Source organism: Spinacia oleracea, chromosome 1 (genome assembly GCF_020520425.1).
Source record: "Spinacia oleracea cultivar Varoflay chromosome 1, BTI_SOV_V1, whole genome shotgun sequence".
NCBI classification, from domain to species: Eukaryota; Viridiplantae; Streptophyta; class Magnoliopsida; order Caryophyllales; family Amaranthaceae; genus Spinacia; species Spinacia oleracea.
In genome coordinates, this window is record NC_079487.1 from 90,410,087 (window position 1) to 90,425,812 (window position 15,726).

The 15,726-nt window shown below is 35.4% G+C and overlaps 1 protein-coding gene across 2 annotated transcripts; it reads left to right on the forward strand.

Annotated features, from left to right (window-relative positions):
- The first annotated feature begins 9,752 nt into the window (after positions 1-9,752).
- On the forward strand, positions 9,753-15,399 carry LOC110793692 (E3 ubiquitin-protein ligase BIG BROTHER). Of its 2 annotated transcripts, XM_056835967.1 has the most exons (9): positions 9,753-9,886; positions 11,645-11,716; positions 12,070-12,289; positions 12,553-12,769; positions 13,003-13,037; positions 13,397-13,441; positions 14,377-14,504; positions 14,689-14,797; positions 14,908-15,399. In XM_056835967.1, the coding sequence occupies exons 3-9, from the start codon at positions 12,086-12,088 to the stop codon at positions 14,956-14,958; spliced, it is 789 nt and encodes a 262-aa protein (XP_056691945.1). In that variant the 5' UTR covers positions 9,753-9,886; positions 11,645-11,716; positions 12,070-12,085; the 3' UTR covers positions 14,959-15,399. The 2 variants fall into 2 exon arrangements, with proteins under 2 accessions (XP_056691945.1, XP_021854287.2); XM_021998595.2 differs by lacking the exon at positions 9,753-9,886 and having other exon boundaries at positions 11,349-11,716.
- The last annotated feature ends 327 nt before the right edge of the window (positions 15,400-15,726 follow it).

A 15,726-nucleotide genomic window follows, 5' to 3' on the forward strand; every position in this document is an offset into this window, starting at 1 on the left:
ATTCATTTTTCCATTTAATTTGTGGTTTATTAAATGATGAGTCCCTTCAATTTGACGATATATTCAAGATAGACTGTCAGGACCAGTCCTGTGACTAAGAAATGTCTATCAAGTGAACTTGAATGTCAAAGGTTGAAAATGGTCCCTAATCGGAGTTTTCTATAAAATTGGACGCATAGAAAACGTTAGACGATTAGAATGCAAGATGACTAGTAGTTCTGTTTCTTGAACTATGTGGACATGGCAATGTCATAATCATTTGCATAGATACTTACTTTGGGAAGACTAGTATCGGACAAGACCTATGAAACTTTACTGTAAGAGATGAAAGTCTGTCATAAGTAAATTTCATTAAATTATTAGACACTAAATCCTCAATACCTGAGTGATTTGAGATTACTTGTTTGAGAACTGGTTGCTTTGACGTTGACCAACCGTCGCACCGTAAAAGGAGGCTATAAAGGCAACGCTCAGGTAATCACCTATCAAACGAAGTCTAATCTCAAGATCGCAAGATTGTGATTGTCCTCCCATAAATCGGGATGAGATGCTTAAAAGTTGTACAAGGCCACTCGGAGAGCTAGAAACTGTGAAATGCATGGCCGTGCTCGGATGAATCATAGGCTATGATTATCTGTTTATTTGATCAGTTGAACTCTGAAACCGAGGAACACCTCTGGACATAATAAGGATGACAACTCTTACCTTATGTTCAAGAGCAAGCATCGAGCGACAAAGGAATTAGGAAATGCACACTTGTCCCTAAGGACAAGTGGGAGACTGAAGGAAATAATGCCCTTGGTCCAAGTATGCATTCTATGTTAAGTCTAATAAATGCGGTTCAGTATTAATTAACAAGTTAATAATTCAGTGAGATCAAGTGAGCTGAATGCCTAGCTAGAGGCCGCTTCAGTTCAAGTGGAATTAATGATATTAATCCACAGCTTACTCTTGACTGAACCCGTAGGGTCACACAAATAGTACGTAAACGGATCAAGTATTTAATGGCATTAAATACTCCATCTATGAATATTCGAAACAGACGGATCTTGGTTTCAGTGGGAGCTAAGATCGTCACAGGCAAGAAATGAATACTCCGGAAACGATGATATTACCGGAAACGGAAATATGGATCGTATCGGAAATATAAATATTATCCAAGTCGTAGATGTTGCCGGAAACGGAAACATGGTACGTATCGGAAAATATTATCGGAAATGGAAATATTGCCAGAATCGGAAATATTACCGGAATCGGAAAATAATTCCGGAAACGGAAATATTAAATATTTGTTCGAAACGGAAATTAATTCCGGAATCGGAAATATTAAATATTGTTCGTATCGGAAATGAATTCCGGAATCGGAAAATTTAATCGGAAGCGCATCGTACGAATAAGCATCGGACGAGGCCTGCCGGACGAGGCCCAGCATGAAGCCAGGCCATCGCCCAGCAAGCCAAGCGCGCCGCACAAACAGCCACGCCAGGCCCAGCGCAAGGCCAGGCCCAGCAGGCTGCGCAGCGCGCACAGCGCGCACAGCACGCGCAGCGCGCAGCGCGCGTGGGCGCTGTGTGGGCTGCTGCTCGCGCGCACGCATGGGGCCCATCGTGGCAGCCGTGCGTGTGTGTGCAAGTGTTTGTGTTCGTGCACGTTTCCTAAAACATGCAGAGTTCGGTTAATGATTAAATTCCTAATTCTATTTGATAAATTAATTAAATTAGAGTTCTTGTAGGATTCTAGGTTTAATTAATTTGTATCTGAATAGGATTTCGATTCCCTTTCCATACCCCTATAAATATGAGGCTAGGGCTCACAATTTATAATAAGTTTCAAAGTATTCAAAAGTGAGTTTTTGAGAGAAAAATTCAGCCACACATCTTGCTCATAAAAGTGCCGAAATTTTCTAGTACCTTAAGGGCGATTCTAGTTGGTCAATCTTAAGGCGGATCCGGACGTGCTGTGGACTATCTACGGAGGGACGACACTTGGAGTCCTAAAGACTTGTTCTTGTTCGGTTCGGGCGCAGCTAGGGAGGGCACGCAACAAAGAGTATGCATCTAAATTATGCTATATGATTATGTGTAAATAATATGTTGTCCTGGGTTAATGGTTGTTTCCGCATGATCTATGTAATGTCATATGTATCATAACCTAACAGAAGCCAGGTCGTCGCCCAGCAAGCCAAGCGCAACAAACCACACGCCAAGCCTCGACCAGGCCCAGCGCAATGCCAGGCCCAGCCAAGGCCTGTGGCGCGCGCGGAGCAGTCGTGGGCTGCGACATGGGCTGCGAGCAAGAGCAGCTCGCGTGGGCCGCGAGGCTTGCGCGGGCTGTGCTCATGCTCGTGCTCGTGTGCGGTTGTGTGCAATACAAATCCTAAGGCTATTAGAATTTGTTCTATGATTAAATCCTAATCCTAATAAAGATAGAATTTGTTTAATAGAGTTTTAATAAGATTCTAATTAAATAAATTAGTATCCTAATAGGATTATAGTTCCTTTCCATAAACTCTATAAATAGGTGCCTAGGGTCACATATTTACATCGAGGATTGAAGTATTCAAAGGTAAGATTTTCAAGCAAAAATCAGCCACAAACACTTGCCTATTAGCCGAAAATCCTAGTACCTTAAGGGCGATTCTAGTTGGTCAAGCTTAAGGCGGATCCGGACGTGCTGTGGACTATCTACGGAGGGACGACACTTGGAGTCCTAAAGACTTGTTCTTGTTCGGTTCGGGCGCAGCTAGGGAGGGCACGCTACAAAGTGTATGCATCTGAATTATGCTAAATGATTATGTGTAAATAATATGTTTCCTAGCTTTATGGTTTTTCCGCACGATTTATGTTTATTCATATGTATCATAACCTAACAGTTGTTGTAGTCCACTAAGAAACTCTCAAACTGAGTACTCCATATAAGCTTGTCCAACATCACCTGACGCCTCTCGATGTTATACTCCATTGGCTTAGGGGTCTCAATTCTGTCTCTCAACACAAAGCAAGAAATTGTCCATTGCTATTGTTTTACTAGATGTCATTCATTAACCAACATTGTTCATAAAATCATGTGTCTGCATAGATAAAAGGAAAGAAAGAATTTGTTCCATACCAGCCTGCTGATTAACATTTCCTTTTGTTTCAGTCTCTTACATTTGAAAAGTGTACTGAGTATTACTTTTGTGACAAAATTTTCGTATTCCTTCTTTCGACATTGTTGGTGGAGGACTCTTTGTAAATATAATTGATTGAAGCTCCCACTGCCTTCAAGTTGTTCATAGCTTACAAGTTACAACCTCAAGTTCATAATTTCATATGGTGTCGGTCATTTAGGAATTTGAACCGAGATGCTGATGAAGAAATGCAATTTCCCATGATGCCATGTGCTGCAGTTAGCTGTTTACTTTTAAATTAGTTCCATTTACTTTTTGTAGTTATTTATCTACTTTTGAAAATGCGATGCAACTTGAGATTTTGTTTATGTGAATTACTTTAAATCAGTTCTATTTACTTTTAAATAAGTTCCATTTACTTTTGAATTAGTTCCGTTTACTTTTAGTTCAATTGATACAGGCTGCTGCAAGTTGGGGATTGGAGTGGCTCAGATGAGCACCTAGTTCTTGATATAGATCAGTAGTATGAACTTGATATACTTCAGATCTGATGCAGTCTACGTAGAAGGTTGGCATTGGGTTTTCGTTATAAGGCTCGTTGCTCTTCTTGTGGTCAGGTTATGGACAATATGATTAGATGATAGAAAAGGCAGGTTCTGGTTGGGCTGAAGCTGATTTTTTTTTTTTGTCTTAGTAGACCAAAGTTGACTCGTTGACTTTGGTGCAAGATTAACCCCTGTATGTATCTATCAGGTATAAGCTCTGGATCCCTAATGAATATTGATATGCTAGGCTTTGGATCATGTTTTATTGTCAATCAATGTGAAGATGTTTTAATATTGTCTCCTTTGGAGCATTAGCTTATGTTGATGTCCAGAGATTCTTTCCGATTGGAATATTAAAGTTTCCATGTATGGCGTGATGTCATTTGGAGTTGAGTATTTTTTTTATTAGATGTGTTTAAACCTATTAGCTCAAAGGTAGAGCACTATGCATATGCATAGGGGATGTAGGTTCGATTCCTACATAGGTTGTCTCGAAAAGTAAAGTAAAAAAATAAGGTAAATAAAAGAAACTCAAAAGTAAATCATAATAAAAAATAAGTAAATCAAAATATTCTGAAGTACATGTACAATTAGTATACGTTAAACTAAAAAGAAAAGAATTATAAAGCTTTTTTCAAATGGAAAGCTTAAATTTAAATTACAAAAGTAAAGAAAATAAACATATAAGTAAACAAAATTGTTCCAAAAGTAAATTGAAACTATTTTCGACTTTCATTTCATCAATTTGATTCAAAGGTAATAGGTTTGACATAATTTCCCTTTTGTCCAACTATGAAGTAAATAAAAGATTTGTAAAAGTAAATAGAATTGATTGAAAAGTAAAGAATCGCCAAATAGGAGAATTAATATCATAAAACGAATACACATAATTTCCTATGCAATAAATGTTGCATCTGATCAGAACTGAAAATATGCCAGCAAACAAGTTTGTGTTCTGAAAATATGCCAGCAAACAAGATTGTTGCAAGATCAAGAGGAACATAAAAAAATCCAACGTAAATAATATTAACTCAAAAGTAAATTAAAAATCTCAAAAGTAAATTAAAAACAACTCAAAAGTATTTGTTACAACATAGAAACTCCGGATATTGGAGTACATGGAAGCCAAAGTAAAGGTTTTTAAACTAGAAATAAACAAAACAATACAAAAAGTAAAGATTAACCTACGTGGGATTCGAACCCACATCTTTTGTGCATTTGCACAATGCTCTTCCTGTTGAGCTAGTAGGCTGTTTTTAAATAGAATCAACAAAAGTAAAGCAAAAGCCAAAAAAAGTAAATCAAAATAGTTCGAAAGTAAACGCTATGTATTTCAACCCTCCAGCAGAAGAATAGGTTGTGTTTGCAATAGTAACTTCATTTCGATCAGGAGTCTTAGGACAACCAGATCAATCGTTTACTTCAAGATGTTCATTTAATTTTTGTTTGTGCAGAAATCAGATTCCGTAATGTATTGTACATGCATGCGAGACTAAAATAGATTAGTATTAGATAAGTGACATACACAAAAAAAATAAATGTCATCATTTGAACAAGTAAAACTTGTTGCACTAAAGCTACATGATCTTTCTTCTTCCATGATCGAGATCAACATCTCATTGCCCCTAACAAAGCTCCTACTTTTAGTGACAACCACTACCCCCCTGCTGCAATACGCCAACATACAAGAACAACTGCCCATCAGTCAATCACTAGCAAAATACCACCCTCAACTGATCTGCAACAACATATCTGCAGCCACCAGAGACCAACAACAATCTGTGCAACACCATATCAGCCCATAAACCTATCAGAGTTATAATAAACCAACCATGAACTTGAGCTATTCGAGATAATATCCCGATGTATACTAATACAAATGGCAAACCACAGTAAGATTATGTATCACAAGAATTCACCTACACATCCATCAACAGGTCAAATTTAAGTCAAATGGAATATGCAATAGAAAATCCTGCAATAGTGTCGTTTAACATCGGAATCTGAAAACAAAATTAACATGATTAGCAGCAACACATGAATGTTAATGGCTACTGCACCTGTCAAAACAACAACAAAATAGCAAGAGCTTTCATCAAGTCAATCTTGGCTGGTGATTTGCTTCTAAAATTAGGGGAAGCTGAGATAAAAAAAATTGAATCAGATGCAAGTCAAGTTATAGGAGAAACCATTCAAATCAAAGTAAAGATACATCACATAAAGTAATTAAAAAACTCAAAGTAAACTAATGGATACGATGCAAGTATCATAACAATCTTCATCACTACATTCATCCATTCAAAGTTCTAGAATCAAAAATAAAAATCGCAATAAGCCCTAATTTTATAAATCAAAATCTCAAAAAATGTAACAAAATCAAAATTTAAGCCCTAATATTAGCAATCAAGACAAGGAAACTTGAAAAAAAATCATAATTTGAAAATCCCTCGTTTGAACAATCAAAATCGAAAATTGTTGAATCAAATAATTTAAGAACCCTAATTTCAACAATCGGTCACAAATAATTGAATCAAAAATATAAGAAAAAAAACAAAACGCAATGAGAAATTAACTTAAATACGTACCTGCCGAAAAATTAAAGAAGATGATGTGAAGAGATTTGCACGATGAGCAATAATCGGCGAGGTTGAAGAGGTGAATCGCAAGGTAGAGAGGATATGGAGGAGGATAGAGAAAACGGATGGAAGAGAGAGAAAGAGAATCTGAAATTGGGAAGAAAGAGGGGAGGTCATTCAACACGGGTGAAATTACCAGTTTACCCTTATTTTTTGATTTGGTCGCGTAGATTGTAGGCCGTTGGATTATATTGGTCGAGGGCTGAGATTAGTTCTCAGTTCTCATATTATCGTGCTTGTTCTTTTTTTTTCAAATATGTTGCATTATTCATCGAATTTTGGTGTTTTAAAAGTGATTAATACAATGAAATTGAGAAAAGAGAATGATTTTTCATAGGTTTAATGGTGGTTTTTGGAAAAAGAAAAGAAAATATTTCTGTTTTTATACAATTTATATTCATAATTTATTCATTAATTTATTTTCAAAAAACTATATGCAATTTTTTAATACGGTTTAATAGACAATGGTATACCCGATATAGTAATTAGGGATATGGAGCTGGGGCGCCATTGAAAATCATGGCCTGACCCATATTTTTTATCGGGTTGCTAGATGATGGGCCTTTACCGGGGTGGGGTGATCCCAAACGAGTTGGGAAAAGTTTACTCTCAATATATTTCTTTCATCTCCTTTCGAGTAACCAATAGGATTGTGCAAAAAATCTGAAAAATTGAAATCTAATCGAAAATACGGGAAACCTAACCATATTAGTAAGGTTGGCGTTTTTATAAATTAAAAAAACCGAATCGAATACGGGGTAACCGACTTGTAAAACGAGTAACCAACCGACCGAATTTTTACCCATGTTTTCTTCTCCACTTTGGAAATTTTCCTTTTCGTTTCCTTCTCATTTACCACTTCCCATTTCCCAGCCCAATAAACAAAAGGTCTTGTGCGCACAAGGTGTACAATAAATTTATTGTACACCAAGATAACTTTAACCGTTTTTTTTATAACTTTAACCTAGTTTTGATTAACTTTTGTATTAGTAAAAAAAAATTGATAGATAAATATTTTAAAGGGTTAAATGATTAATTTTATACATTATTAGTTATTTTGAAGAAATAAGTTTTACTAAAATGAAAAAAATTTATAACTGAAAAATAGATAACTTTTACTTATATATGCTTAACTTTTAAGCATTTTGAGTTAACTTTTACTCCGGTGTACAATATTTATTGTACACCCATTGTAAATAAGAATTTGTGCCCAATAAAGCCCAGCCAACCAATGTGGTAATAGAATAGATGATCTTGCTATGTTTTCAACGTGTTTGCTTCTGCTACCTGATGCTGCTTGTTGTACTTTATCATGTTTTATTGGATGTTGCTTCTTGATCTAGACGATGTATTCATTAAGTGGCAGTGCCGGGGCTACAATGATGTCATGACTATGGGCCATGTGCAGGTTTTCTAAATGAGGCATTCATTTTATTAAAAACAAAAGGAAAGAGAATTACAAATAATTAACTTGTAGGAAATTGAACCCAAGATCTTGGGCATTACTACAATAAGGCCTTAACCATTCCTCCAACTTTGTTTTTGTTTACATTAATGAAACTAATTATATTATATTCTGAACATTTGGGGGTCTTGTTCCGTCGCTCACCTCGCGCACCCTCAAAACCGGCCCTGTCAAGTGGATATGTTCAAGTTTTAACCAAAAGTCCAAATTAATACGAAGGAGTATGATGTATTTATCAAGTGGATGTATTTAAGGTTTAACCAAAACTCCAAATTAATATGAACTATATTCGACCGAAACAAAACCGAAACTCGAATAATAGGGTACCAAAAGTTTTGGATATGATTTAGGATTGATTTTTTTGCACCCTGAAAGTAACGGTTACCACAAAATAATTATAACTAGTGTGTAGTCTGGGCGATGCCCCGGTTGTTACTTTGAATAATTAAAAATCGATTTTTTTTTCAACTCAATATTTGACTAAGATACATGTAGACCATAAAAGTGAAAAGATTCATTAAGTTCATCAACTACACAAGTACATTACCTTCATCGTGCAAAGTAATTTTTTTAATATTTTAATTGTTTAATTCACGGCTTTCCTAATATTGTAACTGTTCTTTTTATTCTAATATAGTCCATAAGTAACATAAAAATTTAATTGTTTTAGACTTCATGTTAACATGTATTATAAATTTACGTGCATGGATAAACAACAATTAGTGGTTGGTTAAGATGGTAATGAAACTTAACTTCTACACATGAGGTTTCGTGTTCAAATCTCATTGCATTAGTTTTGGTTGTCTATAACATGGCATAACACTTGGTGAGTGGATGATGTGGCGTAAAGGGGAGAGTACTATGTGACACATATATATTTTTCACAACGCCTTTTAATATATTAAAATAGATAGATGGGTAACCGTACCCCTTTAGCACCCCTAGTTACGAGTAGGGGCGACATCCAATATTTGGATAAAATTTGTAACTCAATCTAATTCATACGAAATTAGCAATGGATCAGATTACACTTTTCGTTGCTTTTTAAATGTATCACTTGAATCAACACAATTGTCAATGCATCATTTGATCATTAATTATGTTTTTATTTTCTATTTTCAAAATTACAAAAAGTAACATTACAAATATATGCATTGTGTTGGTTAGATTTTACATAAACATATTTGGTTTTTATATATTAGTAAAAAAAATCATGTTAAAGTTAGTACAGAGTATATGAAATAGTATTAAAATCAAAATGATGAAAGAACAGAGGAAGTAATAGTTTTGGAAATTCAGATTATTTTAGTGTATCGGTCTATCGGATTTAGAGCAAGATTAGCGCTAGTATAAGCTAAGACTTCCACGTCATCTTTTTATTAATCAGATTCTTGTCGAGACCCTTTCAGATTAACTTATTTTTTTCACTTCACCCCTTGTACTCATACAAGACTCCTCAACTTATGAAAATAAAAAAAGAAAAAAGAAAAAATAATAATAATAAGATTGAATTTACAATTTAAACGTCTTAAGTAGAGTCTTGGAATTCCAAGACTCTTGCTCAGACTTTTGTCATACTCTTCCACTTAAATGTGAGGTCTTAGGTTAAAAGTCAATAAGAATATTGCTCAGACTAGTACTAATCTTGCTCTTAAAAGGTCCATTCCACATAAACCGAACAAACCGATATTCTTTTATAAGTCTAAAATTGCTATAATAATACTTGGACTTGATAACATAAGAAGCCCAGTAAGCTAACCCACCTAAACTATTATTATTCTCCTCGAGGTAACACCGTAACATAAGAAGCCCAGTAAGGCAGTAAGCTAACCCACCTAAACTATTATTTTTCTCCTCGAGACATATTTTGGAATAGGGCCAATGTATTCCATTATTTCGTTTTCTTTTAATATCCTTTAGAGGGTAGACCGGTAAATCGAGAAATGAGCAGGGCAATAAATGCATATAGAGGGAGGGAGTGGTAACTGGTAAGAGGATAATTGTCATTATACAATAAATGAACGTGAAGAAACAAAGAGTTGCAGACAGACACCCTCTGCTCCTGCTTATGCGGCCGCCAGCAATTTTTCCGGCTGCGGAACCGGCTTTTCTCTCGCCTCTCGTTTCGAACGTAAATATATTACCACTCTCTCCCCTTCTTCTTCTTTCTTTTATTTTATTGTTTTGTTTCCATTTTGTCTCAACCATTTTGTTTGACTACAATCCAAACTTTATTTACATGGGCCACCGGTAAATCCTTTTTTGATTATTAAGATAGAAGTATTTCTTTTTTACAATAGTTCTTTTCATTAGTTTTACCGGTTTATGTTTGAAATTTAGCAATAATTTTAGGGTATGTCTTTTATTGGATGATCTAACCAAAATCAAATAAGTACTCACTCCATTTCTTTTTGTTTGTTACCTTTGGATTTTTGCACGTTTATTAACGTATAATAAAAAAAAATTATTTTTTATTAAAAAATTAAACTTAAGCAAAACCTCAATCCACTAATCATTATAACAACTACTCCGTAATAAGATTGTTTTATTTATCAAAATGAATCAATAATTGAAAAGCCCAAAGATCGCTAACTTGACATACCTAGGAAATTGCAAAGATATTTAATAAGTTGAAAAAATTGAACCAATTAAAATTAAAAGATGGCACAAAAAATGATATGGAGTAGTATAATTAATAAGTTTATAAAAGGAAAGATTCTTCCATGTAACAAACATTGTGAAACACCCTAAAAGGAATACATAAAAAAACAAAAAGAAACGGAGGGAGTACTTCCTCGTACTTTTGTTAGACTATTTTATCACATACACGGAAATGAAGTTGTTTTTCAGTAAAATATAACCTATGAGTACCCCATTTGTTCCTAATTGTTCCATTTGGCTTTTCACGGTGTTCAAGACGTGATTTAAAATATAAACTAGTGTGTGGTTCGGGCGATGCCCACTTGCTACTTTGGATACTTAAAATTCAAGATTTTTTTTAACTCAATATTTGACTAAAATACATGTAATCCATAAAAGTGAATGAAAAGATCATTAAGTTCACCAACTATACATGTACATTACGTATTTATCATGCTAAGTAATTTTCAATTAGATCATCTTATAATTCGTTTAATTTATTTTCTAATGGAACTAATTGCTTCAAATTAATAAGATATATGCGTATCATTTTTATTTTTTTGTGTTAGCACCCGATTTACCTTTATGGTTAATCCGAATTCGGAGTAAGTTCTGAATATATAAGTTCATGTCACCCAAAAAAATACAAGGGGTCATACATTTAGAGACGGAGGGAATATTTAATTGTTAGATACAGAAGTGTTTTTAAGAAATTCCATAAGTTGGAAAGAAAAAGGAGAGGAGAACCCTAAAGAAAAACCAAAAAAAAAAAAAAAGGAAAAGAGGGGGAGGAGATCGAAATGTGAATCCTGGGGTTTGGCGTTGTGTGGCGTGTCTCTCAAGTCCTGCAAAAAACTAAAAAGCGGCATGAGAGAGAAAGCTACTCCTAAACTAGTGTGTACTGTGTAGTGTGTAGTTCATTTTAAAAAAGAAAAGAAAAATGTAATCCCTGTCTGGATGAGAAGGGGGGCCCAGGGGAGGGGAAGTACTCCACTCCGTATGAATAATAAATTACAAACAAAAGGGTGAATAAGTTTGTCTGGTTTGTGTAGTCTAAACTCTCAACTCACAACTCACAACTCTCAAGTCTCAAGTCTGGGTTTGAGAGAAAGAGGCTTTATCAATTCTTCTCTTCTCTTCTGCTACTGAGTGTTCAAGTACTTGAGCTGGAGTGTAGCTGTGTCCAAATTGTAGTCTCATTTGATAATTCCACATTTTTACATTTCCGTTTACCTCTCTGCTCCCGCAGTAGCACCCACTCACCACCAGCAGCAGCAGCAACGACGACGGCGGCTACCCCTTTCATCCTTGTCTTGTATCTGTACGCTTCTTTCTTTCAGATCTTTTAATTTCTCCTTTTTGTCTTCCTGTTGAGCATGAATGTGTCTCTTTTTAATTTACTCTCTAATTTAACCTAACATTTTCTCTTAATTACCCCCTCTCTTTTTTTTTAATTTTAATTTATTTTCCCCTTGGCCTCTCTTGGCTTCTTCCTCAAGTGAACAGCAAGAATCTCCAGCAAATTTAATAAATTATTATGGTTGTGTACTTGAACATTCTAGATTACAAGATTCTTACATTTCATTTGTACGGATTCAATCTACAGTAACTACTTTCTTTTTTGTCTTTCTTAGTTGCTTCTGCCAATACATTGAAGTATTATTTTAATTACAGGAACAAGGTCTAAACAATGAACCAGAATCCGGCAATGGAGGTGTATTATACCAACAACACCGGCTCTGCTTCTGCCTCTGCCTCTGCCTCTGCCTCTGGCTATCCTAATCCCTATCAACCTTCTGATCATTTTATGGGCTTTTTTGATCCACATCCACATCCACATCCCAACCCCACTCTTAATTATGTTTACCCTCATCTTCCAATGCCTAACCACCAGGTTCTTCATTTCTTCTTTTTTCTACTCGTAATTATAAACCATGTTTTTATTCTGTTTAATTATGTATATGTTGTTCATTTGCCAAATGTCAATGATTGACTTTTAGAATCTCCTTTGTTACTGCATCATTAATTCTATTAGAGGCAACAGGGGTCAACTGTCTCTCCCACATTTGACTCTTTCAATTAAGACAATTCAGCACCACAACATTTAACTATTAGTCAACTAAATGGGGTAGCATATTCCTTTTTTTGCTTCTTCAGGAAACTGCATATTGGTCAATGAATATGAATTACCGATCCGAATTCTCTGATGCTGGAACTACTTCTTATTATGGCTATGATCTTAACGATCCTTTACCAAGAACTGAAATTAACCGGAGGACTTGGGAGTATTCTCCTTCAATGCACATTCAAGACCCAACCATGCTCATGCATTCCCAACAAAATGTTGTTACAACTTCAGATGCTGCTGAAGAATGTGAGTTTGCATCATTTACTTTTTTTTCGTTTTTGTTTTCTCTTCAAGTTGCCTTCTTTTTTCGGGGATATGTTTTCCCAAAATTATTATGTCTTGACCCATATTGATCTTCATACATCTCTCATGTTTCAATTTCACTATTAATTTGCATAATTGCATATCCATCTTTTGCCTTACTTGGGTGGGAATACATTTGTCAGCTACTTTTCGTCTGATTTTCTTCATGCCTACAGGTCCTGTTGACGATCAAGGCGATGCTAGTCCAGAGGTATGACTCCCTGTCATAGCAATTTTGTGTCATGATCTGCTGGTTTGATGGACATGTTCAATTACATGTAAAATACTACTCCGTAAAATGTATCTAACCGTACTTTTATCTTTGGGGTTTCCAGACAATGTGTGTGATGTGTACTTGCTTTTTGTTTGTGTATTCATCCTTTTAAATGGTATGAGAGCCTATTTCACAACATTTTGAACCAAATTATGCTTGATGGTTCATGAAGCATTTCGTTTTCGTTCCCAACTAGCCTTTTGACTCTGACCACTCATGACTTTGAATATTTGGATGGTTGGTTGCTTCTTCTTGATGTTGGTTAGGAAACCTTACTACTGTCTGTTTTGTTACAGGTAGCTTGGCAAGATGACATTGATCCTGATAGCATGACTTACGAGGTTTGTCCCCATTTTGCTTGGTTTATCATGTTCTCTATCCGGATTTTGCAATAACTGCCTAATATCATATGGTAAGTTTGTGGATATTGCCAAATGCCATGACTTTCTCATGTAGCTTGGTGGGATGTTGTGTGAGCCACTATTAGTCGCTACTAAATTAGAAAAACTGAAGCAAGGCCGCGCTTGCCATTGGGTGCATAGCCTGTGAAGGATGCTATGTTAGAAGTTTGATATCCTAATTTTGTAGAAAGTCTCTTTGTCTTTAAAGACAATAGTTTTGTTTCTGGGGGTAGGGGCTTCCCTATTCAATTGATCGCCAGACGATCACTCAGTTCTTGTTGTCTAATTGGACATTTAAATTGCAATATCTGGGTGATCTAGGTGCTAGAAATTTCTTTTTGTATGTACAAAGCAAGTAACTGATTTTGTTAACTGTTTTCTACTATGGCAATAATGGCACGTAGTCTGTTTTTATTTTTTACTTTTTATTGCATGCATGTAGTCTGTTACTATTCAATGTCTTGCTCTTTTTGTGGATAGCTTTTAAAGGTAGTATTTGCAGCACAAGTCACCTTTAGAATAAGTTGTGTTATATTTGTTAATCGTCTGAACCCTCATGACTTAATATGCATCTCTGCACCTTTCCCGTGTAACCGTGTTTATTAGAGTTTTTGCCACGTGATTCATTCTGATAGAACCTATTCAATTTTTTGCTTATCAAATAAGATTATTTTGCACAGAGAATATCTTATGTCAGCTGTAGGGGTCTTGATCCTTCATTTTGCAAGCGAACCCAATTTAGCGAGTCTTACATATTCTCAAAAGGTGCATGTATGTTTGTGTGCGAATAATTTGAGGATCTTTTGTTAAACCGAGTGTCCTTTCCTTATAGATATGAGAGTTCAGATAGTGAATGAATGAATCTCTTGTTGCAGGAATTACTTGACCTAGGTGAGGCAGTTGGGACTCAAAGTCGAGGTCTTTCCCAAGAACTTATCAAGTTGCTTCCAACCTCTAGATATAAGGCGGGTGGTTTTTTCTCAAGGAAAAAAGCCAGAGAAAGGTAATATTTTCAGATAAATTTAGTGCTTCATATTTACTTATGAGAATCAACAAGTTCTGTTTATTCTGTTAATGTCCTGCTGTATTCATATAGAGCTAATAAAATGGAAAGAATCTAGAGAAATATTGTTCATAGTCTTGGTCTGAATCATGTTTCTTTTGTTGATTGATAAATTTGTGTGCAGGTGCGTAATATGCCTGGTGACATACAAAATAGGGGACCAACAGATGGCATTGCCATGCAAGCATGTATACCATTCCAAATGTGGGAGGAAGTGGCTCAGCATAAATAAGGTAAAACTGCAACTTATAAAGCATACAGATTCTCTTGGTGCTTCCTTCTCAGTACTTATGAGTATATATGTCCTTTTAGTTGATGCTTCTTTGTCATTTCTTGTCCACAGACATGTCCAGTTTGCAATAGCGAAGTGTTTGGGGATGAACAAAGGGATTGAAAACGTTAGTAGGCGAGCGTACAGATACAAGTTTAGTTTTTGGGTTATCGTCATTTTTGTTCTTGGTTCCTGCTTATTAGGTACAGGAGAGCTGATTTTGAATCTACGGCTAGTCAACCCCCCTCCCCCCCCCCCCCCCCCCCCCCCCCCTCTTCATCTAACTGATACATGACCAGTTCTGTGTTGTGGTACTCTGATTCGAATATTCTAATATAGAGAGAGAAAGGTTCTAAAAGTTGTCTACCCTTTTGATTCCCATTAAGGAGTAATAGTTTTCTTGGCCAATGGCTCAATACTATTACCTCAGTGCATCAAATATCAGTGCAAATGGCTGGGATCCCCATTCGACTGATGCTATGACAATTGACAATTTTATTACTATGTAGTTAAAAACAATGAAGAAGTGTAAGGTAATGTAATGAAAATGTTTTTTTCAGAAAACATACTCCCAACGTTCCATAATATTTGCAACATTTTTGCACTATTTATATATTAACTTTGGCCAATTTTTCTTACCAAAAACCAAATGTTATTGTGTAATATGTTGTTGGATTATTCTTATTGTATATTTTTCAAATATAGTTTTTTTTAGTTCAATAATATGATAATTGCGTATAATTACGGTCAAATTAGCGCCTTGATAAGTATGTCCGTCAACATGTTGCAAGTATTAAGGATAACGTTTAATTGACGATAGGAAGTAAGTGTTCCTAAGATGAAGATTTTTACCAATATAGACCTAAAATACGAAGTATATGTTTGACTTTG

Bases quoted from the DNA above. Each gene is read 5' to 3' on its own strand.
- LOC110793692 (XM_056835967.1), top strand. From the start codon at position 12,086: ATGAACCAGAATCCGGCAATGGAGGTGTATTATACCAACAACACCGGC. The intron at 12,770-13,002 runs GTGAGTTTGCAT...TCATGCCTACAG, and splicing joins TTCAGATGCTGCTGAAGAAT to GTCCTGTTGACGATCAAGGC. The intron at 14,798-14,907 runs GTAAAACTGCAA...TCTTGTCCACAG, and splicing joins AGTGGCTCAGCATAAATAAG to ACATGTCCAGTTTGCAATAG.